Here is a 17,724-nt window from a genome sequence, read left to right as displayed (position 1 = left end):
AAATAACAAGTTAAACTGTGGTAAGTGCTGTGTGGAGAAGATTCAGGGAAATAAGAGAACATTTAACGGAGAATAGGAAAGATGACATTGTAATAGTTACAGATATAAAGTAATATAAAACAGCTCTTAGTTTTGCAAACAATCCTGTATCTTAATGCCTTGTCTTTCTCTCTGTTCATTCTACGTTCTCTTCATAGGTAAGTTTCTTAAAATTTCTCTTGTCCTTTTTGTCGGAGTATCAATCATTCTCTCTTCATGATTTTGAAAATTTTTCCTTTTATGATATTCCAACAAGACCAAGCTATGCCTACCTCTTTTATAGCTTGATCAAGGAAGGACCATGCGCTTGAAAGTCAAGCAAATGTATGATTGAAGCCATTTTAGCCACCTCACAATTGAAGGTTTTTACAAAATTTCTAAGTTTTTTGAGCCTCTATTTTTTTTCCCCAAGTTTTTTTTAAAAAACAAAGTTCTCAGTCTTTGAAAGATTTGAGTTAAATGTCTACAGGCTTCATTAGAGAGGGAATATGACTGTAGAGAAAGATGTCTAAGATATCTGTAAGATGGTTAAATTAATATAGCTCCATAATAGAGTACCTATTAAATGCTGAGTTGGTCAGCCGAGAATAGAAAAAAAATCTCAGAAATATTTAAAGAGTGGAAATCCAAGTAAGTATGCAGAACAGGGAAATTTAATGAATTTTTAGTATTCTAGACCCATTTTAGCCCATGCTATTCAAAATTCTATTCATTTACTTTTTCTCTTGCTGATTTTATGCTTAAAAAGTACCAATTTGTCTACAGGGAGATAATAGACTGTTCCTCTGTTTCTGTTTATTAAACTTGGTTAATACAACTTCATCTTTTCAGAGACAAATCTGTTCCAAATGTCTGATTAATTTTTAAATTATTCCATTTACCCAATAAATATTTATCAAGTGCCCACTATGTGCCAAGGTACTAGATTTTTTTTTGCTGGGTATTTAGCAGTGATAAGAACAGAACTGGTTCCTGCCTTCATAGAACGTTTACTTTAGTAGAAGAGATGGATATTTAAAAATAAACACACAATAGTATATAATTACAAAATATGATAATTAGGGACAGTCAAAAGCAGATTCTAACCTGTAAACAAGAGGGGAGCTTCTGCACTGTGATAACATGATCAGTATAATGAGGCCTGTTGGAGAAAACCACCAGCCTTTATCTAACCTGTGCTTCTGCATTAGTTTTACTATTTTATTTAATTTCATAAATATCCCCATCACCAGGTCATTGAGAAGATCAAATGTGCATAAGCCAACATTGCGATCCAACTGCAATCCAACATTGCAAGTATTCAATAAATGTCAGTCTCTTTCTATTATTCCTTCTCCAAATTATTCTAATTCTGACTTTAAAGGAATATTTTCCTTCTATTGCTTAACAAATAATTGTGTTACCAAATAGCAGAAGTATGAATTTGTAGTTGGAAACAGAAAGCAGAAAAAATGAGTCATTATTTTCTACTTAGATTTATAGGCAGTTGATCACTCATACATGGCATACATATACTTTCTTTTCATTAGAATTATATTATGAGAGTTATAAGAATAAAGACATATCACACAGTGGAGAATCAAGTCAAAATTATTGAAAGAAATATCTCATAACTTGCAATAAATAAACTCAACCAACAATTTATGGTAAAATTCAGATATGAAAATATATTTGAATAAAATGGGGAGAGTTTATAATTTTCAGTTCATCATGGAATAAAAACCTGCCATCTATAAAGATATTTCCACATTTAATAATCTTAGTGATGTTCTTTGTTCTTATAAAAAATAAAAGAGTAATAAAAGAAATAAATTACTAAGCTAGTAAGTTATGCCACTATAATGAATGAAAATGGAATTATCTTGTTGAGTTGAGGATCAATATTATTTATTACCAGATGCTCTACTGATAAAGCTGATAATGTAATCATCAGGGAAGTAAAATTCACCAGCAGTTTCACATGTTTTCATCTCTCCTCATAAATTTAATTTATTGTAGCTTTACCTGATATACCACCTTCTCAATTTAGGCAAAGTCCACGGGACATATTATTTAGTATAACTTTAATGCAACTAAATCCCACCATTATACAAAATCTATAGAGCATACAAAGTAGAAGAAAATCACGATCATAAGAAATAAAATAGACTACATAAGAAAACCATTTTAAATGTTTCATATCGCTATATGAATATGTTATATCTCCATCTTACTCTTCTCCTTTTGTCAACCTGTAACAGCTTTTTGTTCCCCTTCCCTATGATATGGATTTGACCAATTCGCTCCTGTGTCCAGATTGATCTTGTTCCCACATGTATCTTACATAACTCTCACACTCTCGTTTCTCTCTAAACTCATTCTTTCTTTCTGACTTTCTAATGATGACAGGTTTCTGCATCTTAGAATTAATCCAAATTTGTCCATTACAGAGCAACAATTGTCTTTTTCAAAAAATCCTTTCTCAGCCAAACTATTCAAACTGCGGCTGATCCACTCTCTTGAATATTAATCAATACTTCTTTTCTTAACACTCTGAAAGGTGGCTCATTGACCTACCACTCTATCAAAATGGAACCTTCTAAGAACAATATGCAGATCAAATTCCAAGACCTTCTCTCAGACCCCAGCTTGGTTAACTGGCAGCAATATTTGCCTCTGGAGATCATTTTTCCTAGAAGTTTCTTCCTCCCTTACTTATTAGAGCCCTCTGCTGTTTTTATTTAGGTTCTTGAGCTTCTCCTCTTTTACTCTCCTTTTCATTAGACAGTTGATGGTTTCAAATATTGACTGTTTTCTATTCTGTTAATTACTCCAAATTTTTGCCTCAGGTCCTTGTCTTGCTTACTCCAAAATTATTATATTATAGTCTGTATTATTTTAGTACTTTTTTTTTTTTGAGACAGAGTCTAGCTCTGTCACCCAGGCTGGAATGCGGTGGCGCTATCTCAGCTCACTACAAGCTCTGTCCCCCGGGGTTCACGCCATTCTCCTGCCTCAGCCTCCCGAGTAGATGAGACTACAGGCATCCACCACCACACCTGGCTAATTTTGGTTGTATTTTTTAGTAGAGACAGGGTTTCACCATGTTAGCCAGGATGGTCTGGATCTCCTGACCTCGTGATCTGCCCGCCTCGGCCTCCCAAAGTGCTGGGATTACAGGCGTGAGCCACTGCGCCCAGCCCAATTTTAGTACTTCTAAATGTGTCACTGGTCCTTAAGTATTTCACAAATTGAGTTCACTGTCATCTTCATTTCCAGTTTTGGTCCCGCTTCTCACTTTCTTATACACAATGATGTAACCACAACCTCCCCATCACTCATACTTGAAACTCTGGCAGAGTCTGGTTTACTTTTCTCCATTACTCCTTTATCTCATCAAATGCCAAATTCCATGAATTCTGCTACTATGTTTGCTATCATAGCTGTTTCCACATCACCATTCCTACTATTACTGACTAGCTCCTACTCTTCTGACATCTCCACTGGACCAAAGAAATAGCCTCCGAAGAGGCCTTCTGCCTTGCATTCTCTCCTTTTGTTAAATCACTGGCACACAGCCATCAGACCAATTATTCTAGAAAACTCAGATTAAAACTCCTATGCTCAAATGCATTCCAAATAAAATCCAAGATCCTTATATCAACATGACCATCCATGAACTGACTCCAATATATATTTACAACTTATTTCCTGGTACTATCTCATATACCAAATATCAGGCAAGCTGAATTCCTATTTGATTACATCTTGTACTTTCATTCCTACTGCCTAGCTCATGATGTTGCATTAATTCTGAAAGCCTTGTCCTCATCTCTGTAGTTTCATTTACTACCTGTCTTTCAAGCCCTAGCTCAGTGTTATTTCTACACAAAGACTTCTATGCTTGAGTTATCATTTATGGAATGATTACTATATGCTAAGCACACATAGCTCTATGTGTGTTAATTATTTCACATCAAACTGACAACCACCCTTAGTTTTAGATGGGATATAGGGTCTCAGAGGATAAGTAACTTGTCCGTGGTCTCACAAATAGTAAATGATAGGTAAACCTGGGGTTCCAACTAAAACTTTCTGACTCTAGTTAACCATCGTACCTTGCCCTCAACTTCATGCCCTTTGTAAGACCTTGAACTTGATGTGTTCATCTCCTATTATGTTTTTCACTGTGTATCTCATTTAATAGTTTTCAATTTGCATGTCACATTTGCTAACCACTTGATGGACGATCTCGGGAAAATTAATGGTGCCTTTAGGTAGTAAATAGTTACTTAATAAATGTTTGTGCCTGCATAGATGACTATATAGTTCCCTTATGAGAAAATTTAGTATGTCGTTCTACTCTTTACTTTATCACATCTAATATCTTCCGACCAAGTGTCAACGTCTTCAGTAACCTGTAGTTTTAAAATCAGATGGAGATGTATTTTTTAGGGCATTATTTTTCATGATGCCTCAACATTATCCTGTTATTCTAATTAGGTTCAACTACAATCTCTCAAACAATGCTTACTGCCGCCTCTGTTCTTTGCTGCCAATGTTTCTTTTTCAGTAATGTCATCTGTCTCTTCCCAAGTTATAACTTATTCTTCTTTCAAGGTTCAGCCAAAAAATACTTACAGATGTCTTCTAGAGGTAAAGTAATGTTCTATCAATTAAAATTTTGATGAGAATGATATTATTATGTTTATATGTTATTCAGTGTCAAATCTTCACAGAGTCTAGAATTCCTGCAGAGGTTCATGTCTTATACTGCAAAGCTCTAAGCACACTAGTAAGCACATGGTAGATACTTTAAACTAATGGCAGTGAGTCCTGTGAACTAAAATTATTCTCATATAAGGTACATTAGATAAGTTACTTTATTATCATAATTAAATAAATTGGTTAAAAATGAGCACTTAAAAAACAACTTTTTCGCATACAATGTAGGCCTATTCTAAGAAGTTGTTCCTATTATTTCAACCAAAAAATCCAAGATAATTTATTTAGTTACAATTTAGAATTGGCCTATAACGTAATAATATACCGGGCTGGGTGGTTAAAAGGGGATTTCTCAATGAATATTGAGGTAACAATTTTCCTTACTGCTTACTTTTCAAGATGGTAAAAGCATTCCATTTTACATCTTATGTGACCTTGTTTTATCCACATGACTTATATTTGGTGAGGACATAGAAATATATTCAGCAGCTGCATACAAAATACATGTGCAACAGTTTGTCGTAAGAATTTAACTTTTAATGGAGGTAGACACTGCTTCAAATAGGCTAAGACATGCACGATATAAAAAATCTTTACATTTGACTTTATGTTATCATCCTTTCTTCACTTTGCATTGAACTATCAATTCAAACAAAAGAGTGAAACTGACTTTTAAAACATGAGCTCTCAAGGAGGCAGAGCATCACCTAACTGTATTGTTTCTGTGGTTTACTAACCCCAGCTTGGTCCCTTTTTATATTTCTACTGCTCCAAACTGAGAAATGGACAACCACAGATGTACAGGCCCAAAGGGTGGAACCAGGTATAAACAATCCTGTTTGTCTTGTTTTTCCTAAAAAATGTATTCCTTTTAATTCTGTCTGTGGAAGAAAAAACATCATAGCCACTTTAACATGGTATGTTTTTAAACAATCAGAGTAAGAATCAATACATTTCTGAAGAGAACATTTGTCTAAGCCAATTGATCAGATGTGCCTTTGATAAACTCAGAATTTCCCAAAGAAAATCAAAGTTTGGTTCACTGGGAAGATGGAGAGATAAGAAAGAATTTCAGGCACATACATTTCTGTGATGGTCTCTGGAAGATTTGTGGGGATCTCAGTGAGACCTTTCCCACGACAGTCTACGATATTGTTGCTACAGGTACAGGCGGCAGGGCAGTGCAAAACGCTACAAGAAGGAGCCATAAATGACTGGTGACCTAAAAAAGAAATAAACAGGAATTATATTTTTCCTCCTGAATATCATAATTGTGAAACAGACAAACTTAGTTCAAGTAACAAAGCATTTCACATAAATAAATCTCTTTAAATACATGATCATAAAATGGTCCTATATTTCTAAAATATATTTTAGGAGGCATGCATTTATATATTCAGGTCAATAAAGCAAATGAGAGGAAGTAAATGAGATTCTAAAAACTGGTCATAAAATTGCTAATTTTTAAAACTACTGTGAGAAAAGCTAAATTCAGTTTTAAAATCAGAATTACATTCAAAACTATTCTAATTTCCAAAAAACCCAGCAACTTCAGACTAATTTATATTCATTCCTAATAAGCTTAAATAGAGCTTGGTCTTTATCAAATTCATGTGGCTTTATTTACTTTGTAATTTCTTTTAAAAAAGAAAACAAAACAGTAATACTTCCATCAGAAGATAATTGTTGCTCAACTTAAATAATCATATGCCAATAAATGTGGAGAAAAATTAGATAATCCAGAATTTGATGTCTCGATAGGTTCAAAATTATCAATTTCTCTGAAATTATAATAATAATTTGTATAAAGGCATCTTATTGTTAATAAAAAATTATTCTTTTGGGGGGTTCGGGTAATTTAAAATTTTGGTATAAGTAGCTCCCTTCCTGTATGTACTTTTATTACTCAATATTTGGAACAATTTTTAAATGAGACATTAGTGGTTGAAAGGTGAGCAACAGAATATAAACACAGTTGTATTAAATAAGCATCTGTACAGGCATGGTTTCTGGAAGACAGTGGGGACTGCCCTTTCCAACCTGCCGGAAAAGGGCCCTAGTGGTGGTGATGTGCCAGGAAGAGGCTGCAAGCCAGCTGCTAATCCTGTCCCTCTAAACAAGCTCTTAAACTACAAAAATATCCTCAGTCTAAAAAAGAAATGTGAACTTGCCTTCTTCCTCATCTAGAAAACAGAAAGGAAAAAGTGAAGAGAGAAAAAAGTGGTTAGTAACGAACTGTTAGTCATTTCATTATTTAATTTTTTAAAAAAGCAATCAGACATATTGAGAACATTCCATGATATTATACAAAAATTTTGCTTAGGTTATAAAACATGTGAAAAAACACAAACAAGGGTCTAAAATATAACCATTTAATAGCACCAAATACTAGTCATGTCTCCCTACCCCGCCTTTAAAAATCTGTGAACTACTTATGATGCATTATACGTTTCTTAAAATTTTGTTTTGTTATATTTTGAACAGATAGTTCTGAAGCTGAAGCAGAACCAACCCTATATATATATATATACACACACATATATATACATATTATATGTGTGTATATATACATATTATATATGTATATAATATGTATATATACACATATATATGTATATATACACATATTATATATATACACATATTATATGTATATATACACATATTATATGTTTATATACACATATTATATATACATATATTATATATACACATATTATATATGTGTATATATACACAAATAAGATACTATGTATGCGGGGGTGTGTGTGTGTGTGTGTGCATGTGCATTCGTGTGTGTATGTATGTAATCAAACCACCTCTGTTGAGATCCCTGGACTCAACCATATAAACTTCGGCAAGGTTATTCTTTTTCACAGCATTTGAATCTCCAAATATAGAGATAATATTACATTTCTCATACAGTTGTTATAACTGTTATACAGTTATAACGAGGCGGACCTCGTGATCTGCCCGCCTCAGCCCCCCAAAGTGCTGGGATTACAGACGTGAGCCACCACGCCCCAGCCTATTTTTTGAAATGGAGTTTCTCTCTTGTCGCCCATGCTGGAGTGCACTGGTGTGATCTCAGCTCACTGCAATCTCCATCTCCCAGATTCAAGTGATTCTCCTGCCTCTGCCTCCCAAGTAGCTAGAATTACAGGCATGCACCACCATGCCCAGCTAGTTTTTGTATTTTTAGTAAGGATGGGGTTTCGCCATGTTGGTCAGGCTGGTCTGGAACTCTTGACCTCTGGAGATCCGCCCACCTCTGCCTCCCAAAATGCTGGGATTACAGGTGTGGGCCATGGTGCCTGACCCTATGTCTTATTTTTGTTTTTAGACGTTTGTTATTAAAGCTGGTCATTTAATATTTGTTTTAAGTAAAACTGAACCATTAGTATACATGTATGCATGAAAAGTATTCTGTTACTTTGCAACTGTGGCTGAATTGCTCTTTGAATTTCATAGCAGGGACTCAGGATTAGCTAATCATTTTCTTTTCAATTGTTAACATAAAAGTATCTATAAATTGTTACTTAATGGGAAAATAAAAAATCAAAAGTAGAATCATCATTTCGCGATTTTCCATATTTCCCCTGGAGTGAAAACTGAAAAGTGTTTTATCATAATTTAGATACAAGTAACCAGTACTTGCCAACCGATATAGTAAGGTCTCAGAACATATTTTCACTGAAAAAGAGGATCTCAGTAGAGTGATTAGTGCACAATTGCACATTAGTGAACAATACTGAAACCTTTGACCCATGCAGCCCTCACATTCTGTTACATAACAGGATACGATGAACACAACAATATCACTCTTCCTTCTCCCTTACCACTGCAGACAAATTCTCGTTTTTGAACCTCGGCTACATTGTGGCCTCTCAGGTGGGACGGGCCCATACACTGAGTGTACAGACCAACCCGAGGCCTTTGGCGAAGCCAGTCGGAGAGCCAGGCCAGGTGGCAGTCACAATACAGGTTGTTTGAATGCAGTCGACTAAATGAGAAGAAAAGAAGTGTGAAGCAAGAAAACAGAAAGTCGTTATTTCATTAATATATACCTTTATTTCTTAACATAGAAGTAGATAAAGCTAAGCAGATTCCAATATAATTATTTTTCCTAAAAATTAAACTGATGTCCAATCACAGAATCAAGTCTCTCTTCATTTAGTCTGAACTGAGCAATTTATAGAAGCTTGAAAATGTCCATAAAATTATGTTTTAAACGAACATATTTCACTTATGTTCATTTAAAACAGGAAAGAGAAAAAAACAAGTCCAATGCAAATTGCTCCACAGTTCCAACATCCTAAGAGCAAATGGGGGTGGGGTGGGAGAATGGGGAGACTGGGCCAGGGGCAACTTAGTAAAAGTTGTGGCTCCCAGTTTGAAATATCAATAATTCCTGCCATTATGAGTCTCTATAGAAACCGCTTATAAAACCTTTTCAGCAGGTCACTTGCATTTTCTGCTGAACAAGACAGAATAATAATTCAATATAAAACACTTTTTTCACATCCTTATTCTGATTTCCTTCTTTTGTTGTTTAATCACAGAAAAGGAATTAGCTCCTTTGGCTCCTGGAGACCTATCCTCAAAGAGCAGGGACTGAAATTAAAAGGCACAAATGGCTGGGAGTGAAGGAATTAAGTGAGTCGCTCTATGTTGGCAGGATCCACACAAGATCATGGATTGCTTCCAAGTGGCAAATAACACTTCTCCATTAATAAAATATCAGACAAATGTATCCACTAAATTAGGTAAATGACTTCAAACTGGCTTTTATGTTTTCTCAAACTAAAGAAAAGGACATCCAAAGCTATAAATCAAAGCACCATTCCCAGAACCATCCATGACACAGTAATACCATTTTAGTCCTTTTAAGCTGATGTGTTCAATTCTAACCCAATAACAGTAATGGATATTAAAACATGGAACTCAGTCCAGAAAGATAATTAGACTATAAAAATGGAATTTTTAAGTAGCAACGATACTATAGAATAATGACCCAACCAAAGCAAAGGAATTTAAAGTAAAATGGCTGCTTTGCATTCTCCTTGAGCTTGTAGATAAGGAACACAATGCTTTGCTTCCAAACTAGAAGGCATACCACAGAACAAAAAGCTACATTTTGGGAAAGATGGGTGACCCCTGGCTCGGTTTGCTTGGAAGTTGAAGTTCTTTCCTTTGGAAGCCACAGAGGCACATTCCATATCCTTGTACTCGAAATATTTCCATCTAAACCAAGCACATTACAAAAATTCCAATTAGGTGTGCACAAACTTGAAATGAGAAAAGAATGTAAAAATTGAAAAACCTGATTAGTAAGACAAACTCATGAATTTCTACAAGAAAATAAGGGACACTGTCAAAAATTCAGATGCATGTTTTTACAATTTCGTTGGCTTTGTTTTTGCAAAGACTGAAAGCTTGATCAATTTCTTTTTTAAAAAAATTACCTGAAGTTAATGGGAAATTATAGTTTTGAGTGAACTGGGCTGTTAATTCAGTCAGATTAGTCTTATTCTGATACCCCAAGAATACAAAATTTAGCTATGTCTGTATACTTCTAGAATTCCTTTATTTTGCTAAATAATATTCCAAGGAAATTATAATGATGTGTTATTACGTACAGAGTTAGATTTCAGTAAGAAAAAAATGACATTAAAATTGGTATTGCCTAGTTCATTAAAAAGCTGGTAATTCAAAATTTTTATTAAGAAAAGAAAATTAATATTTTCCAGTTACAAGCTATCAGAAAATGAGGAGTATTTTGAAAATCTAATCAAAATATATTTACCCAACTTAAAAACACTTTTTTTTCCAAGAAATCTGATGCTTTGGTTTTGCTTCCAATCATGTCCTACATGTTATATGTAATATATTTTTTTAGGTCAAAGTGATTCTGAAATTCAGTTCAAATGAGATTTACCTCTGAAATTCTATAACTTAAAGTCCACCCTGGGCTTTAAAGATTTTAAAGCCTACCCTGGGCTTTAAGGATTACCTTTTCTTCAAGAGAAAAGAAATAGCTGTAGTCAATACTTTATTAGACCAAAAATATCTTAATGTCCATCTGTAACCCCGAAAAAGATATTTTTTAAATATAAATGCTGACACAACTTTAATTATAGAAGTACTAGAGAGCGATGCTATAATTCCACGTTATAAGGAATGTTGGAGAACCAGTTTAGCTTTATTAGGTCTGCTTGCAGTACAGTAATAAAATCATAAAGATTTCCCATTTATCATTTCTGACAGCCAATCAAGGAGTCTTCCATTTCTTAATGAAATGTGACCTCCACAATAGCTCAAAGTAAATGTTGTTTTTTTCTTTAACTCCAAAGTTTCCACAATGCATATCAGTTAAAAGAAATCTTTCCAGTTTCCAGAATAATAGCTCATTCCCACAAATATCTTATCTAGTCTTTTCCAAAGTTGGGTTTTCCTTGTCTACCTTGTAAACTAGTGGTCCCGTCCTTCACTTATTGAACATGCTATTTAAGGGGAAGCTTTAATTGATTAATATGACCTTTACATATATTGTGACTACTTACAAAGTCCTAAGTTTAGGCATATGGTTGAAACTTGCCACAGAAAGTCTAGTAATGTTGTTATTGTTGAGAGTGCTGTAGAATTAAAAAGAAAAGTTAGAATTTTTAGATACAAAATTGATTGATCATTTTATATATTAACATAGAGAAAACATCTTGTACTATGCTTACGCAGGACAGCTACCTGGTAGAGATGACATAGAGAATGCACTACCCTATAGATAAGTTGATAAATAATTTTCATAATTTAACATATTACTGTACATTTTGTTTTATTCAACATTTACTACAAATTTATGGCTTCATTCATAGCATGTTTGACTATTTACATTCTACTTTATGTACCTTGGGTATGCATGTCTATTTATGATATTGGTTAAGAAATAAACACGGGATAGTTACAGTTGGAAAATATGCCCAATTACATTTCCGTAGAGTGGCATTATGTGTAATTAGTGTCCATGAGTCAATGAACGTATTTGAATTAATATTCTCTTACTGAATTCTCATAGCAACAATACAGAATCATTCCTGTCAGGCCTTGGAACAGAGTCCTGATAACTATTATTTACCGCAGACATCAGCCACTGCGGAAATTTGAGTGGAAATAGCTATATCTATATCTGGTACTTGCATCAGGTGGGGATGAAGTAACTTGCTGTAGCACCGTGTTAAAAGATTAATCCATTCTAATGGTTTTTAGTTGCAGTAGCATATTGGTCTTTGTTTACTGCTGTGTGGCAGCAATCATGGTTTCTTGAGGTAGCAGATCCAGGAATATGTGTGGTGAAGAGAGTTATTGTCAAAATAAATATCATCCTTACTTTTCCCCCAATGCAACATTGTTAGTTTTATTATTATTATTATTGATTATTTCTACTTCTATTACTACTCGTTCATTCAACAAATATTTCCCAAATGGCTATTATTTTATGGTAACATGGAGTATTATAAAAATAAATCGGGCATAAATTCTGTCCTAAAATAGCATACGGTTCAGCTGGGGAGATGAACTGGACAAATTACAAAAACTAATAAGGCTAAGATATGAGCTTTCTTCACCCTTCAGAAAAATCTGGTTGTGATAAGAAAGTGGTAGAAGTTATCCCAGGGGTATACAAGTAAAGTGTAGACATGGAAAGCAATTCTAAGACTGGGAGAGACTGAAGGTACACATTGAGGTGGTGACTAAAGAAGGCAAGTCCCTCTGAAGGAGATAGGAGAAAGAGCATCAATGGTCCTGTTGGATGAAGTTGATACTGGACAAGGATTTGAATTAGGGGTTGCAAGTTCACTGTAGGGCCTGAGCAGAGAACAGAAATGAGAGAAGCAGGCCACGTGCAAAAATATACAATGATGGGCAAGAGAGATGGAAGAAAGCAGACACATTTGGGGATGGTGAAGAATATGGTAAGCTAGCAATGATAGTCTCTCTTGTGGCAGATAATGTTCAGCTCCGGTGGACTATTGACCTGCTGTAAGGGAGGGCTGTCAAATAATCAGGTTTTCCAAGAGAAGCTAGAGATAAAAATTTTTAGATCTTTCTAATGTTTAAATAGTGGCAACTAATTAAAATATTTCAAACAGTCTGTAGACCACTTATGTTTGAGCTACACAAAATATATTTTTGAGGCCACTCTGGGCCAGTTGGTGGCTGCGGTTATCGATGGTGCGTTCAGAGGTCAAGGGATTGACAAAAACTTTTCAGTAAAACAGGGCACGTCAGCTAGAGACCCAGATCATGCATGGACGCTCTTTACTACCTTGTTTTGCAATGTATTGAATTATATAAAAACTATTCTAAGTGATTTGAATTAAGTCACGAAAAATAAACCACTTTATGGGGGACCTACAGAGCACTGGATTTGTTGGCTCAGTTTATCTAAGAGCTTTTAGCATTTTCCTATGTGCAGGTGAAATGAGATGTCTTTTTCAAATGCCATTAAAATATATCCTGATGTTTGAATGCAAAGGTTAAACTTCTCAATGGGATTTGCTTTCAAATGATCCCTTTTCCCATCCTCAAAATTTATGCTGACTTAATATGGCTAAAATCTTTACAGTATATAGCATTCTGAAATATGACTTTGGGAATAAATTGTTTTAACTACTTCACACAGAGCAGACATGCATTAATTTTGAACAACAGTTTCTTATATCTCCAAGCAAAGGAAAACTTTCATTGAATGCCAAAGACTTCAGTTATCAATTTGAAGTCTTTTCTCAAAATGTTACATCACGTAATGCAACTAAAGGAATACATTATCTTAGTATTTTATTCAGTACTGATGCTGGAAAGAAGTACTGATACTGATACCCAATGACTGAAAAATATGCAGAACCAACAAAATTATCTTTAAAATTAATAATAAATATAAGTGTTAAGTATGATTACTTGTGTATGTTACGGTTATGGTTAACTTCTATTCTGAAATAATGGAAATTTATATTTTGTAATTATTTAGTTGTGAACATTTTCTCCCATGTGTAAGTCTATTTCTGTGCTCAACTTCAAGATTTTCTTTGTAATGAGTAAATATTCTAATACAAAAGACATTTTGATGTATAAATATTAGCCTGTATAATCATGGAGCACCTCTCACACTTATATCTTGATTTAGTCATCTTATTCCCTTACCACCATGCATATCGTTTGGCAGAGTTTGGTATTTAGTGGATATGAATCACTATGAATAAATTAAATTAAATTATGTCCATTCTGTGAAAAAGAAAAACAAACATGTAAAAGCAGCAATTCAAGGGATATATTTCATTTCTGAGTACAGTGTCCAAAGAAGGGAAAATACTGATCGAGATTTAGTTTCCAATGTTATTTTTGAGATAGTATCTAAATATTAAGAAAATATGCAGTTATTTCTAAGTCCTACGAATCAGAATCTGACAATAAACCAGTTCTCCATGAATGTGCAAGTGTTAAACTGCTTCCTTGCTTTCATCTACCTTAGATTTTCACTTGACGTCTTGGACTGTATTCACTCCTTGTACACTCATATATATCCTAATTTGATACTTTTCATCAATGACTGAGGGCGATTACCTCATTTTCTCCCATCTAGCTTCAGTATAGTCATACATTCACAAATGGCTCAAGGGATTAAAATTTAAAAAAATCTAAAACCCTTGGAATCTGAAATTTAAGGCAATGTGTAAGTTAATGTTCCTTCATTATTTCCACGTAAGACAGTACATCCTAAAGAGTCACGAATGGTAAAAATAAGCAAAACAGACAGTCATCTTTCTAGAACCCTTCTTCATGCAAACTCTCTTAAGCTCTTGACCAAACATTTATAATAGGTAAACTTTTGTTGTATTTCACAAGTGATTTGGGCTTCATAAATTCTCGTCTTTTCAGTGCTCCAATTTTGCCTTATTTATCAACTGATTTTTCTAGGGGTTGTTTAAAGTGTGAGGATTGAAAAAAAAAACATTTAAAGTAATGTCTGCTCAACTTTATAAAATTTTAATATAAAATATTTCAATCTTTTTAGAAGAAATTTACATTGTCTATCATATGCTAATTTTTATTATTTCTTCAAAAAACAAACTCTGACCAATATATACTTCTTTAAGATGTATATATTAAGGTCCTCAAAAGAGTATTCAAGATTTTGGATTTCTATTTTAATTCCATGAACCATAAAATGTCACCTTTGGTGTGTTTCCTCATTCTTGCTAAAGTCACTTTTTAGATATTTTGATTAATCATGACAATCAAAATATATGAGATGATTGTGTTTTCATAAATGTACTGCTTCTGAAGACAACGATATTAGTTTATAGAAAATAAGCAAATGTAGTTATTGTATTTGTGGGTAAAAGATTTCAGTGCCTAGCACAGTGTTCACTCTACCTTGTAAAATATACACAGTAGGTATTCGATACATTTATGTGTATATATACATATATTGAATAAATACAGTGAAGACTACATATTTAAAAATAATTTAAGTTTTCTGAAAACTTAATAACAAGGTAATTTATGGGATTTAATTCATCCAAGATAGTCAGCAAACTTTGCATAAAATGATTGGTATCATTCATATTTCTAGTTAGGAACATTGGTTTAATAATACATTTTTGGCTTGATCAGCTCTGTTTGATTAAATTTGGTAGTCTCTTCATCTATGAATTTTAGTGACACTGACTATGGTTTTGCCATGAGACCACTACTGTGAAATCATTCTAATTATTCTGACTCTGAGATACCATCAGTGAGTTTCATATATTAAAAATGGTTCTGGTATACAATTTAAATAGTGGTCTTAAAGCTAAAATGTATATGATAAGCACTTGAATATTTTTCCAATAGAAACTTAGACCATTATCAATAGAAACAAAGGTGGCCTCTCCTGTTGTTAGAGAGTAGTCTATATTTTTATAGTTCACATTTTATCCCAATCAATTCATTCATACATACATATCTTTTAAAATAATTAATAACAGTACATTACACAGCTGGAAATTCTATTTTCTTGCAATTAAAACCAAAACCACATAAAAATACTGATAAAATAAGCCATTTTAGCTGAAAGATTAGTTTTTCAGAATTATATTCCATTCCTGAAACTAGATTTATAAAGTAATGAATTCTTTTTTTGTGGGGAAAAGGAAGGATTTTATGATTTCTCTATAACTTTTAACAAATTGACTAAAAACACCCTCACATTTAATTCAATTTTAGATTTCCGACTAAATTTTGTCAAGGATGAAATAAAGCAGAGAAAAATATTTTAATTGGTGGAGGAATTGTAAGTGTATTAAAAAACCTACAAATGTGAATTTTGGCTGAAAAAATTCAAAAAATGTATAGGCGGCATGCAATGCTTTAGTAACCATAGTTTTCATTAAAATTTGTAATTTCACTAAAATTACTAAGTCATTGGTCAATAGAGGTTACTTAGTTGCCTCTAACCAATTTTGTCAGTCATGTCTACCCAGGGAGGAAAGAAGGAGGTTGCCAATTATAATTCAAGTCTGCGTGTTGTACATTACAAAGTCAGTGGTGAAGACTTGAAAATGGATCTAATGGGTGGTTTATTAACCTTAGGAAGCAGATTTCAAAGTATTCTTACAAAAATAATGTTAAATCAGCTGGTTAAAAATTTTATTTTTTTAATGAGAAACTGTGTTTCCATTGCCTAAAACAACAAATTATTCCAAGATATCAGCTACTAAGAGGATTTTTTAAATGTTATTTTTCCTACAAAGTTGATTTTATCTCAATATTTAGCAATGACAAATTCTATGAATCTTATAAAAATATTTATAAGAAGAACATTTGAGTGACCTTACACAATTTTACTTAAACATACAGACATGGTACGCAAGGTTTTGCACACACACATTTAGACTCTTCTCTGTATTCACCATGAGTTATTTAAGGTATCTCTTGAGAGACTATTTTGACAACAAGGTTTTAAGCTAGCAGATAAGCTTCCACATTAGTCCTGTCCAGACACAAAGCCCCCATTAAAAGAGTAAGAGAAATAGCAGCACTTACAGCACTTCCAGGTCCCGGAGAGCCCTGAATGCCCCATCTTCAATACAGCTGATCTGGTTGTAATCCAGTTGCCTGTTAAAAAGATTAGAAGAATATATGTAGAAGGGATGGACAGTAGCTGGGGTAGGTGATGGGAAGTTTCCTGAAGGGTCTATGATACCCTGGACACACTCACTGAAGTGCCCTCACAAACACACTCATCTGCTTACGAATGTCATAAGCCATTCTCGCTTCTATGCCGCCACTGAAATCTCTTTTTGTTCTGAACTGTCTGTGCAAATAGCAGCCCTTGGAAAGCTCCAGTAAATAATAACTGCACCTTATATTAAATGCCATAGGAATGCAATTTCATTACATCAAGAAAAGCTATCCATTAAGAGCTTTCAGCGTCATCTTGCTGAAACAATTTCATTAAGGTAAAGGACTGTAAATCACTTAATGTCACATGCACCCCCTCAATGACCTAACAGAATCCATTTATCAGAGAAGCCCAGCTGCATGTTAATTTCACTATCCTTGGCATGAGAGAGCAAGACTACTTTTAGGTTTCCTTCTTTTAAAAGCAGTTTTCCTTCAAGAACTCCAAATCGAGAAAGGGAACTGATGTCCCATATAGCTTGCTCTTATTCCCAACCAGAAATACACTTTAGAAAGCTAGTAACTGTTCTATATTAAGTGTCACTATTCTAGTAATTCACATTCTTTATCATTATATGCAAATGCTCTGCATTGTAAATACAGCATACTTTTGAGTTAAGGAACTTCCAGAATTATATCGCTCTCCAGAAAATAGATTTTTAAGTATTAAATAACAATTTTGCTTTTTAAAAAGATGCTAATTTTGGTTAAAGCCACTAAGAAACATATACTACAGGCACATCATAAAAACACTACATGTAT

The 17,724-nt window shown here is 33.8% G+C and overlaps 1 protein-coding gene across 2 annotated transcripts in view; it reads right to left on the bottom strand.

The window, feature by feature from the left end:
* Positions 1-17,724, bottom strand: part of SLIT2 (slit guidance ligand 2) — a 368,435-nt gene that overhangs the window by 122,494 nt on the left and 228,217 nt on the right. For both annotated transcript variants that reach the window (XM_054486451.2, XM_054486452.2), the window contains exons 6-9: positions 16,825-16,896; positions 11,307-11,378; positions 8,583-8,746; positions 5,827-5,965 (exon numbers count right to left, since the gene is read on the bottom strand). In XM_054486451.2, the coding sequence (XP_054342426.1) occupies positions 5,827-5,965; positions 8,583-8,746; positions 11,307-11,378; positions 16,825-16,896 (447 nt within the window). The remainder of the gene's footprint in view (positions 1-5,826; positions 5,966-8,582; positions 8,747-11,306; positions 11,379-16,824; positions 16,897-17,724) is intronic.

This window comes from Pongo pygmaeus, chromosome 3, assembly GCF_028885625.2.
Source record: "Pongo pygmaeus isolate AG05252 chromosome 3, NHGRI_mPonPyg2-v2.0_pri, whole genome shotgun sequence".
In the NCBI taxonomy this organism is placed as follows: Eukaryota; Metazoa; Chordata; class Mammalia; order Primates; family Hominidae; genus Pongo; species Pongo pygmaeus.
This window is presented reverse-complemented; position numbering and strand designations above follow the sequence as displayed.